General features: G+C 48.9%; 1 protein-coding gene across 1 annotated transcript; it reads left to right on the top strand.

Annotated features, from left to right (window-relative positions):
• Nucleotides 1-11403: 11403 nt before the first annotated feature.
• LOC125960183 (uncharacterized) lies at nucleotides 11404-12341 on the top strand. The gene is made up of 2 exons (XM_049693423.1): nucleotides 11404-11808; nucleotides 11901-12341. The coding sequence occupies exons 1-2, from the start codon at nucleotides 11416-11418 to the stop codon at nucleotides 12282-12284; spliced, it is 777 nt and encodes a 258-aa protein (XP_049549380.1). The 5' UTR covers nucleotides 11404-11415; the 3' UTR covers nucleotides 12285-12341.
• The last annotated feature ends 220 nt before the right edge of the window (nucleotides 12342-12561 follow it).

The following is a 12561-nucleotide window of genomic DNA, read 5'->3' as shown; positions in this document are numbered from 1 at the left end:
GGCCTCTCTTCCAGTGGCTGTTCCTTGAGGGCAGAGGCACTCCTGCGCTGTGGCGTGTCGTGTTGCTGTGCAAAAAGTTAGCCTCTTCCAGGAGGAGCGACAGAAAACCATGCATCCCGCGTGCAGCGTCACCACCACGTCGCCCACAATCCTCCTCCACCATCTGTCTTGCTGCACCCCGCAGCTCTATCCTACTCCTTCGTGTAAACACTTTTACTTTCGTTTGCAGAGTGGGCCAGTGAACGTCGAGATGGGCGCAAACACACACACGCACAGCGAAGCTTCGAGAGAGTCAGCCAGCGTGGCCAACATGCCAAGTTTCATATTCCATATTCCTAATAATGCTCCGCGTAGAGCCCGAGAGCCGAGCTAAGCAACGAGGTTGTCGAAGCAAGCAGACAGAATACCGTAACCTTCGTGAACTCCTAAATTGGTGAAATCGCGTCCCCCGTCCCGTGTCATCACCACGGCGCGGCCCAAAACGAATCAACTCCATCGATAGAACGACGACAACGGTCGCTGCTGCTGCTGTTAACTCCCCCTCGCTCTCGCTTCTAACGGGGTTTATGGCTTGGTGTGACCTCGGGGTGGTTCCACCACCTCCCTCCCGGTCGGTCCTCGACACGGAACATCCAGAAATTGCGGGCCGTCGAAGAGCTAGGAGAAAGAAAAACCACGAAAGCAACGGAGGAGGAGATGTGTTAGAAAAGAGGTTTTTGAAAGTTGGCCACAAACGGGGAGAGACCCACCACACAGCGGAGAGTGAGCGAGGCCCCGTCTTTGTGTTGTTGCTGTTGTTGTTGTTGTTGTTATTGGCCTTTTTCGCTGAATCGTGGTCGAGGTGGAAGGGAATGGTGAGTGGGGTGGGCAGGATTGAGGCAGGATGAAATCATCATCATCGTTTCTACTGCGCATGATTGAATCAGTATCCCCCGTCAGTTGGCGAGGGTATCCATCGGTGGCCAACAATCTCCAACACTCCTCCAAACGACGCAGCACGCACACACACACACACACACACACACACGCCTCGTGTTGGCCTCTCTTTCGCACTGCTAATCCTATGTGCTGGGCGTACTGCGGTGTCGCTCTCTAACGATCGATGATGATGCTCGCACCGCTCCTCTATAATATTGTGAGAAGTTGTTGGTGGGCTGGTTTGGATGGAAAAGTTTCTAGACGTTTTGAGGAGTAAACAGGCGGCCAGGTCGCGCGAGCGTTCCATTGTTTCGCTCAGTCTCCCCCTGCCCCCCATTCCAACAACTCCATTGTGGCATTAGTACCAACAGAGTGTGGAGTGTGTGTGACACACCGTGACAGCGGTGTGGGTTTTTGTTGTTGGTTTCGTTTGACCAGCACCGGATTGTATTGTTGCGCGGTGCGGACGCTACTTAGAGTTATGTAACGCCGATCGAATCGTTGTTAGCGTCTTTTTACCGTTAACAACACAACACACACAAAATTGGACGCTTACAAACGAAGCGACCAACCACGAAAGACAAAGCAAGCGGCGGCGTGCACCGTGAAGTGTGAGTGCGTGTGCGGTGCCAGTAGAAGTAGGCCAGTAGAGTGATGTGGCGGCAGCAGCATAGATCATGGCCTTCTTCTGCGCGCCGCATCGTCGCCAGTTGCGGAAGCATCGCACACATCGCACACATCGACACACAAAGCATTCAAATTCAACTGAGAGAGAGAGCGAGAGGGAGAGTCTCAATCATATTTTATGTTGTGAGAGGCGAATGCAATACCGAAACCACCTCTAAAAAAATCGATGAAATGGAATATATTTATTTTATTTAGATACTCTATTCGTCTGTCTGTTAGCCACTCGCACACCAACCCCTTTCCTTTCTGCCAATTTATCTCACTCAACGTCTACTCCAATGCCGCACACACCCACAGTTCTCCAGTTAAATGACCTTAAGTGCCATATGTACGGGATTGTGATGTGAAACCCCCCCGCAATGGAGGCGCTGCTGGGTAGTATATGCTTCGCATCATCAATCCGCCTCTGAAATGAAACAGGAAGAGATCGCGGGGTTGGTTGGTTGGCTTCTCGTTGGTCCATGCATTTCGCGCACCCCCTCCTCCTTTTGAACTGTCTCCTGTCTCCCCACAACATCCACCTCCACCCCTCCCTGGCGTGTACGAGGCTGGTGTGCGTGTTGTTGATCGTTTACCCACCACCCCATATCAAAGTTAGACGATCGCCCTCCGTCCCCCTTTCGACGTTACCGAGCGAACGAGCGAAGTGCGCAACGTGACCTAAAAAATGGCCAACACACACGCGCCGTCGTCTAATACACCACACACACACACACACACACACACACGCCTTACCATCATCGTCATCATCATATACATACGGTGAAGCGCGCGCGCCGTCATATCAAATTGCGCTCAAATATGACAAACAATGTTAATGTTTTCAGTGAAGCAGTTAAGACTTTTATTTATTTTCCAATGATGCACAACGTGGGGTTTACGCAGAGCACTAGCAGCTTTACAAATTACTAATCACGAGACGCGAGCACCTTATCTTAAGACCTCATCTATCGTGGCTAAGAGTGCATGGCAGAAGAGGAAAGAAAGTTTCTTATAATGCTCTCTCTCTTTCTCTACGTCTCCTTGATTTAGGTAAGTCGGTTTACAGGTCGCGGTGGTGTGGCTCTCTCTTCGCACGGTTTTACGTAACCTAATTTCACAGCCAACTACTACTCTTCTAGTAGTCTATCTTCCACCACCCCTTTTTTTTTCAACATCGCTTCTCCGTCCCGCTTTTCCATCTTTCTCTTTCTCTCTTGGGCTTCCATCTAACAAAGTTTTATATCGTGTGGCGGTTGCGTGAGAAGCGCGCACGGTGTTGTGAGATGCAGCGAGGAGCGCTCCTCTTCTCCAAACCGCACCCCTTGCGCTGCTCTCCACACAACATACCTACCACTTGCCGTTGCGCAAAAAAAAAGCTTGTTTGTGCTGCGTCGCCAGTCAGCAGCTTGCGAGAGTATTCTCGCTTCTAGTTTGCGATATTTGAATTGAATATGCCTTACTGTAGGATGCGCATGCGTCATATGCGTTTTAGACTAAAATTAAGGTGTTTCTGTATAGTTAAGCGAAGAATTTTCGTATTATTGGTTTTACTTTTCACATACTAAGTGGTGTGAAAACAATGCTGTCCCTTAGCAATTCCATCACTTGAAGGCATTGTTCACTGTTAAATATGTTTATTTTTTAATTCTATTTAGATCGATCAATAAATGACTCCAAACATTCCGTATGTTATAAGAATTGAGTAAAACGTATGTGTGTAGTTCTACGACATATCGCGCAGCCCAGCGCACGCCTCCTGCACGCCGCCAACTCAACAGAATAATCTTCTCGGAAAACGATCTTGCACCACCAATTCCGAGCTGATGACGCCATTCGAAAGGGGTTTTTTTTTTGCTCGTCGCATAGATGAATGTTGCTGGTTTGTGCTGATGGTAGTGGTGGTGGTGGTGGTGCGTTCAAGTTACTCGTTTCAATCGACACAGCAGAACACTTCTCTCCTTCATGGTGGTTGTTTCCGTGTGGTGTGGTGTGATGTTTTCGAGCGATCATCGGTCGTGCGATCTCCAGCACAACCGCAGAACGGGGGACGTTGTTTCCTGATTTCATCAATCCAGCCAACAGAGAGCATAGTGTGGGCATTCTCCAACATCAATAATGCTGTGGAGAAGTGTGTCGATGAGTGCGAAGCAGATCATCATCAGCCAGCCAGCCAGAGTAGTGGTCGGTCATCATCGTCGGAGTATAAAGCAGCGGAGGAATATACAACAGGATGATGATCATCACCCGTCGGCGGCGTCGTCATCGCTCGCACACACATACACACACACATACTGCCGCTGACTCTGGGGGCCCAGCAACAAAGCGCGTGATCGAGGTCACACACAACACCCTCCCGCCGCCCCCCACACCATCACCACACCACAGAGGAGTACGGTTATAGAATCCTACGCCGTCCATAAACCAAACAACGATGTTGCTTCATATAGAGAGAGAAAGAGAGAGAGAGACAGAGAGTAGCCTTGTATGTGTTGTTGGCGAATACAAGCGCAAACACCCAACCAAAAAAAAAGACACTTGGCCATTTTATGTGCCACGTAAAAAAGCGAGACAGCAACGGGGGGCCGTCCGTCCGTCCGTCGGTCGTCGGATATCACACGCTTGGTTCGTGATCGCGCGCGCCCGCTACTATCCCCCGCGCTTCTCCCCACACAAAGTGGGTACACCAACAACAAGAAGCGCAGCTTCATGTTCATGATGGTATGTTTGGTTGTGTTGCCCCACTGGGCATCGCAGCAGCCCAGTCTCTCGCTCGCTCTCTCTCTCTCTCGTCGAATCGGAGCGAGAAAGATGGCGAAACGACGCACGTGTCCCACTCTCGGAACAGCACACCGTGCTGTTACCTATGGCGATATGCTGAGGGGAACACGATAGGGTGGTGGTGGTGGTGGTGGCGACCGTCGCAAACAACGCCGAGCAACCGCGCAATCGACCAAAGCCTGCTGGGTCGCAGCAGCAGCAGCAGCAGCAGCAGAGAGTAAGTTAGTCAGTCAGTCGGTCAACGAAGGGAAAAGAATAAATTGCGAGAGCGTGAGAGAGAGACAGAGACGGGAGATGAAATCTTTGGCGTTGGAAACCAGTTTGCACACCAAGAGAGAAGCAGCGACGACGGAACACGCTGCTGCTAAACTGGAAGAGATTGGCATATTAGGTGTGTGTTACGCCTCTTGGGGGAGAACGTGTTTTCCATAAACGAGATATTTAGCTGCAAGGCATTATTATTTACACACGCACAACGACGAATTTATATATAATTTACGAGAGAGTAATGGCAAGTGACATAGTGGTTGCGCGAAAATGGAAGGCGAAAAATAACATGTTTCGCACCACATATCATCGAAAGGACACACAACAACAACACATCTTAATGGTTGTTTTATGTTTTCTCTTAAATATGTAATTTCAATTACTTATAATGGCCCCCCATTCAGCCCACCAAGGCACGCACAGGGAGGCAGCAAATGCCTCTCTCATGCTACTACTACTGCTGCCCGCTTGCTGCTTGTGGTGCTACCCTCCCGCGAGTCTACTAAAAATTGAAAAGGTTAGAAAGAGGACAAAACAAGCTACTCTCCTCGCGCTCACTCGCTAGAAGGGGGGCTGCTGCTGGCTCTGCTCTGTAGCGCTAGTAGCCGTGTCCAGAGGACAGAAGGAGAGACCATGCGCACGCGTGCGCGCACTACAAACTCCCCGTCGTTTGGTCCACCACACTGTGTGGCGTGAAGAGAAGCACAACCGACCGGTGGTGGAGTTTGCGTCCGTGGTACAGCAGAGCAGGGGGGAATGAGTGATGGTTGTAAAGATAAAAATCATTATTGTACGTGGCGTGCGCGCGCACACACACACACACGCGCGTATTTCGACTCGATGAAACCAAACCAACCACCCTAGGGATGACGTGTAGCGGCGGCTCGCGCTCTCTCCTCTACCCCCACCGTTTTGGGCGAATAATCAAGATAAAGCACGCTCGAATCGAGGGACCATGCGACATGCGCTAGCGGATGCAGATACTAGATATGGTGTGTGTCGTCGTGTCTGTTCTCTTCTTAGCACACCACGCAATGCACGTGGAGTCTCCACCACACCAGCGACGGGAAGACTTGCCGGAGAGTGTTCTTCTTGATTTTGTGGAACCGAAAGCTGCAGTCTTCCATGATGTTGCCACACCACAACACGGCGCTTCCTTTGGGAAGTGTGTCTTGGAGTAACTTGGCATACACCGCAGCACACAGCCTACTAGATTTCTTCGGAGTATAAAAGTGTTCTTTGTCGTGGTGCTCCCTTCTCTCGGTACACGCGCTCGGTTTGCGAAGCTCCAACAGTAGGCCACAGTCATCGCGGATCACGCGCACTTTGAATATACGCACAATACACCAGAGAGAGAGCGCTACGCCGCAGCACATACACACACAAACGCGGAAGTTGTGTCGTTGAGGAAGGGACGCGCAGCAGCAACACGATGAAGCACCGTTGCACCGATAGGAGAGAGAAAAAGACTGACTAAAGTTCAAATTGATAACCAGCAAGCCTTAATCTCGCTCCCACAGGCTTATCGGGCGAGTGAGTGTGCGGGCGCGCGGGGCGTTGGTGCTGACTGGATGGCGCTGGGGTTGGTGTGCCGCCGCCCCGTTTGCGGAAGTATATCCATCCATCCGTTCGTACATCCACTTTTCTTCCTGTTCCTTCGGAGATGCGATTAAGATGTGTGTTCATCATCGCACGCTTCTCCTAAGCAATGCGGGATTGTGTGCCAACTGGACTTGTTCCTGCTTTCCAATTCAACGCGCGATGTTGTTGGCGATTGTACGGTTATTAATAAGGCGCAGCACACTATTCATTCCGATGACGCAATCTATTGCTCTCTATACTCAGTAGCAACCGTCGACGAGCGCTGCACAAGTGTGCACGCGCTATTGCAAAGAAAAACAAATTTCCATAACAAATGACCATCTGTGTGTATACTGCGCGACGGTGATAAGGAGGAAACCCTACCGCGTGCGACCAAGGCAACAGAATGGATGATGTTCTAAAATTAGTTTCCGCACTGTAGGACTCTGGGTGGTCGCGCGCTGCCACCACACACAGTAAAAAGCTACCTTGAATTTTAGGTTGGGACGTGCTGTGTGGTGGTGGTCACGTGAAAATGTACGACACACACGGTTGCAAAACCATTTTCCACCAAAAATAAAATGATGAAATGTTTAAAACGGGGATCACACTGTAGCCCCCAGAAGAAGAAGAAGAAGAAGAAGAAGAGGGCGTACAAATCCGTCGTTGTGCACAATCGCGGTCGTGGTGGTTGGTATTCCCCACTTCGAACGAGATGGGGCAAGATGAGTCAGAGATGATATGATACACCAGAGGTGGTGGTTTGCAGCAGAAGGTTTCCCCCAGCCGGACTACTACTTCTTGACACGAACGAAAACTCAGCAGGCAACTTGACACCAGAGAGAGAGAGTTGGTAGCGACTACAACAGTTTCACTAAAAGATGATTAAGTAGAACTAGGTAGGCGCGCACAGCGCGCTAGTGGGCGTCGGAGAGCTCTCTAGTATTCACTGTTTAAAAAGCGTCCAGTTGGCAACACGATGTATGCAGGGATGATAGTCACTTGATATTGTTCCAACTATCTCTGTTTCTTGGTTTCTCTCTTCGAACTGTAAAACTGCGCCAGCAAACACTTTGCTTTTGAGGGGGCCCTCTTCGGATGGATAAGACCACGGCAGAACACGTCCACACTACGCGACGACCCGAGCGAGAATGAGCAATGCGAGCGCCGCCTAGCGTTTGACTCCCGCCGGACCTCATGGCCTGCTGCTGCTGCTCTGACCCAAAAATGGTTACGACACACAAAACCGTTCGATCATGCTGTGGCGTGCTTCGCTGCTGCTGCTGCTACTACTACTACTACTGCTACTGCTGCGATAGAGAAGGCGACTGTAGCTCTGTTTCTCTTCCACTCCACTACTTCGATGGCACGATGTGCGCGCGATAGAAACGGTTTCTCGGTAAAAAAAAAACGCAGCACACGAAGCCACCCGACGGCGACGACCACGACGACGACGACGCGATTTCAAAGGCAAAGCGTAGATAGACCACCGAAGACGACGACCACTGCTGCTGCTGCTGCTGCTGCTGCTAATGCGAACAAAGGAAGTAGAAAGCGCGACGCGTATGTGTTGGAATGAGAAATGCGCGCGCAAGCACTCCACCTCGTGCTCTGCCGCAGTGTGTGGACTAGTGCATGTGGAATGGGCCAGGGAAGGAGACGAGGGGGAGGGGGGTTCTTCGTTTCAGGGTGTGCGTGCTAGGGCCGCTATGCAGGCGAACGAATTTGGGCGCGCTTGCGCGTTCCTCGAGTGTCAAACATCAAGCGAGTCAAGCGTTTCTCAAGATCCATCTACTCTTTACACACACGCAGCCTACTCGATTTTCGTGAAATCCAAATTCAAAACTATTCTCTAACGCATCATTTATTGATTGTGAGCAAGCAAAGAAATTAGCCAAGCGAAAGTATACTGAGAACCATCGTTTTAGGCGCCTAGCTACAACAATAGCAAAGTCAAACAAAAGACAAAAGGGGAAAAAAAGGCGCGATTCGAAGAACCATTTCGAGGCGTTAGAAGAGTGTGTTTTACTTACAAAATTACGTAACTCCCCAGCTACCACCCCGCGCATTCCCCTGGCGCCTCCCACTACTTCTTTCTCTCTCCTTCTCTCCTAATACGTTGCAGCAGCTTCACCACGTGCCTTTCGCAAATCGCCACGCAACGCAACGCTATGCCACACACCAGCAGCAGCAGCAACTACTCCACACCACCACGAATATCGTGCGTGAGACGATTGCTGCTGTGTGTGTGTGTGTGCTTGGGACATGAAGAAACGCTTCTTTGGTTTGGCGCAACACCGCACGCGCTCCTAAATCAAGGGCTAATGAAAGTTTGCCTTCGTTTAGCAGGAACAGGGGAATCACACAGCCAGGAAGCCACACAATCATTTCACTTCACCAACCGATTATTTCTTTTAACAATTAGTTCCACCGAAAACGGGTAGTTTCGTGACACACAGACCACCGGCCAACAATCGCGGTGGGTTTCGCTAATTTAAAGTACATTTCTATCGTCGACATTTCGCTGCGACCCAACAACACCAACCGCAGGAACAAACGCCAAACGGTGGTCGGTGGCAAGGTACTTTAAAAAGACAGGTAGCTTTATCCAGAACAAATCCCCGATTTTATTTTAGAAAAAACTTCAGAGTTTGACATTCACGGGATGGTGGGATGTTTACTTCGGGAACGCTCTTTTCGGAGCTGTTTTCGCTTTTCTGTGGTATTACGACAGTTCAAATTCACGAAAAGTGGCACGAAAGTTGAAGTTTATGCAAATATTCTCAAAATTCTTCCTAGTGTTTCAATATGGTATCGGTCCGTAGGTCTTGCCACCCGGCCTAGAACAAGAGCTAGCTAGCGTTCCTGGACCGTGCTCACTCGCTGTAAAACACAACTCGGTCGCTCGAATGATCTTAAATAGAGAGATGAATCATTTAAACATTCGAAAAAGAGTGAAATCAAGTACTTTCCCTGATAAAACCACCAAACTTGCCCACATTTTCTTCTTCTTCTTCTTGAAACTCACGTGGTTTTGTTGATAAAAAGCGCCCTGCTATGAATGTCAAACAAATTGAAAATGGTGACCTGTCAAAGCGGTTAAGATGCTACCTGTCTTTTTAAAGTACCTTGGTCGGTGGTATGGGCGCGCGCGGCCCTTCCGCGGCGGTTCGTGGAACGCGACTGATGATGACGAAAAAGGCCGCTTTCAATCAAAGCATGCCCGCCAGGCGTTCGAACAAAACGCACGACACAGCGCTGGAAAGTCGCCCGAAAGAAACAAAAAAAAAAACGGCGGAATAACTTTCAAAAGCAAGCGTGTGGCGTGGTTGTTGAAACGCGAAGAGCCGAGAACGGGTAACTCTAGGCTGAGGAGGAACTATGATATGCTTCTAGCACGTTCCTCCTCTAGCATAATGGGGCCCAGCATAATCGCATACTCAAATCCTATCCAATCGTCCAGCGCGCTAGAAGAGGAACGCGATGCTTTCGTGTATAACCTAGTTTTCAGGCGTTTTTTTTTTGTTTGCTGTTCGTACACTAGTAGCACTCGGTTCGGCTTCGTGCATCATTCGTATTATGCGTCGTTGCTGTATGCTCTGCACGTGTATTGGTGGAAGGCAGGATTTGGGGAATCAATATTTCGTGTGGTGCGTGGCCGAACCAAGAAGAAGAAGAAGAGCAAGAAGAGGGTGTAGTAGCAGAAAAAGAAGAAACACCAACCGAAGAGACAGCGCCCATGTGGCGAGCGCACTCACACATGAACGGGTAGTTTTTTCATCTAATCTTTGTCGTCCTCGTTTTTTCAGAAACCCCTCTCGCACCACATGCTTCCCTCCACCTTTTGCGATGGAAAAGCACGTTTCAACATAGCAGCGCCACAATCGACCCGCTCTGAAGCAACGCTCGGCGAAACGGTTCATTGTTTGGTGGGCACACACGTGTACACAAACGGGGTAGGAGCATTGTTGGCCAGCAGGAGTGTTTGCTGGTGAGGACGGTACGAGTTTATTATCTAGTCTCCTCAACCCTTGAAAAACTAGTTGGCTCTGGACGCACGTGTGCGCGCACTCATACCTGCAACTAGGCTGCGTTTTCTTTGTTCTTCTTTTCTTTGTGTTCGAAACACAGAGAGCGTGCGAGCGAGCGAGCGAGCGAGCGCGAGCAATAGAGCGAAAGAGATGCAAAAGGGAGCGAGCGTCGCATAAAACATTCCAACACATGATACCGAATCCGGGAGGGGGTGGTGGCGCATTTCACGACAAAAGCAAAACTTTTCTATTCGTACACCACCACTACTTGCACGCGTACAGGCACAAACACACACACACACACACACACACAGCTGCCGAACGCACGTTAACATATGACCCTAATTCAAAATCGGAATAAAAAATATATGGACGCATAGATCGTCGGCCAACGGATTTTCGTCGAGTTTTTCGATTCGATTCACGTGTGCTATCGCCGCGCGCGTGATGGAAACGGTGTCAATCCGGTGGCCATGGCACGTTTGTTTTTTATTCGCTTTTGGAGGAAAATGGGGATAAGCGTATCAGCGTTTAAGGTGCTCTCTGGTGGTTGATAACGCCACCAGTGGTGCACTAGCCTTGGCTGGCGACTAATGGGCTGAGATTGGGCCTACGAGCGCTCGTGTACAATGCTGGTGGCCAGCTGATTTAACAATAACAGTTCCCCCATAAAACCATTCCGATCGATCGACCGTGAGTCATTCGCTTGGGTGGATCTCAAAGCAGACTCAAAACAGGAAGATATTGAAGGGATGTGAAGCGTCGCTGATAGGGTTGGGATTAATTGCATTATCTGATATTATGATTGCTCTGCTGACCAACTGATTGACAGCGTTTTATGCTGAGGGTACCTAGAGGCTGCTAGAAGCACACAGCTTCGGTGCACACATTTTGTTTTCACTTGGTTTTCTGTGGCGCCGTTTTACCTATCCACGTTTACACCAGTATTACCTGCGCAGTGTCTGAACCAGGCTTAAAATGTTAGTGAAATTAGGCAAACGAGCATCAAAAACTGCACAGTTTTGATACATGTGTGCGTGTGCGCGTTCGCACACGTATTACACTCTCCGACAAGTCTGAACACGCATACATGTACCAAAACTGTGCAGTTTTATTCCCTTGGGTACGTTTTCGGTTCCCTTTTTTCGCCAGTTTCTTTTCGCAGGCCACTATGACGGACCTTCGTCATTGTTCGCGTGAGTTTTTGACGGAATTTATTGCGTTGTACGAGAGTTTGCCATGCCTTTGGCGAATTAAGAGCAAGGAATATAGCGACCGTGATAAAAAGGCAAAGGCGTACGATGTCCTAAAAGAAAAGTTTAAGCAAATCGACCCGGGCTGTACCAGACTAACGTTGGTAAAAAAGATCAATAATATACGCTCTGTGTACCGTAAAGAGTTAGCGAAAGTGGCAAAGTCATCCCAATCCGGGTGTGGCGCAGAACAAGTGTACAAACCTAGTTTGTGGTACTTTGATTTGCTACATTTCCTTCGTGATCAAGACAACGCAGAAGGCTCCAAATGCGCGACTGACGATCTCGAAGAGTTTCCAGCTGGCCCACTGGTAAGATACAAATGAAATCAAGTAAATTAGCTGTTAACACTATCGAAACATGATTAAAACTTTGGAAAATTACAATTGTTTTCTATTTCCAGATAAAACAAGAATGGCAAGAAAGTGAACACGCAGGTGCACCTGCCACACCTTTTTCCGACGTATCGATACCCCGGTCAAGTATTTCCAGCAATACTGCAGGATCTACCCCTCGTAAGAGAAAGAGAGCGTCAAGCGACGATATAACTACCGAAGTTATGATGTTGGTGGGAAAGAAACTCGAATCATTGCAGAATGAGGATGTTTTTGAGTCATTTGGAAAGTATGTGGCTAGTAAACTAAGAGGCGTCAGTAGTGAGCAAAGTGCAATCGCTCAGAAATTAATTTGTGACGTTCTATTTGAAGCTGAATTTGACACACTAAACAGAAACTTTAAAGTCGCGGATATGACAGTGGTCATGGATGCATGGAAGACATTGACATGATATGGATACCGTTTGAATGATAGTAATGAATATGAAATAACCCATGTATGAACGACATAAAACCGAATAAAGAAAAAAATATGTTTACATTTTATTGGTAAGATGATGAATACAGAATGCACTAAAATGCACACGCACAACGTAAAGAAACGGGTTTTCACGTACGTCCATGGGTTCGCGTGCCTTGAAAAGTCGTCCGTTCCGAACATGTGATGAGGAAGATCAAGAGCGGTTCGAAGGATACCAATTAAATCGCTTCGGACTAGCTATTGCTATT

The sequence above is a fragment of the Anopheles darlingi genome, chromosome 2 (genome assembly GCF_943734745.1).
Source record: "Anopheles darlingi chromosome 2, idAnoDarlMG_H_01, whole genome shotgun sequence".
NCBI classification, from domain to species: Eukaryota; Metazoa; Arthropoda; class Insecta; order Diptera; family Culicidae; genus Anopheles; species Anopheles darlingi.
This window is presented reverse-complemented; position numbering and strand designations above follow the sequence as displayed.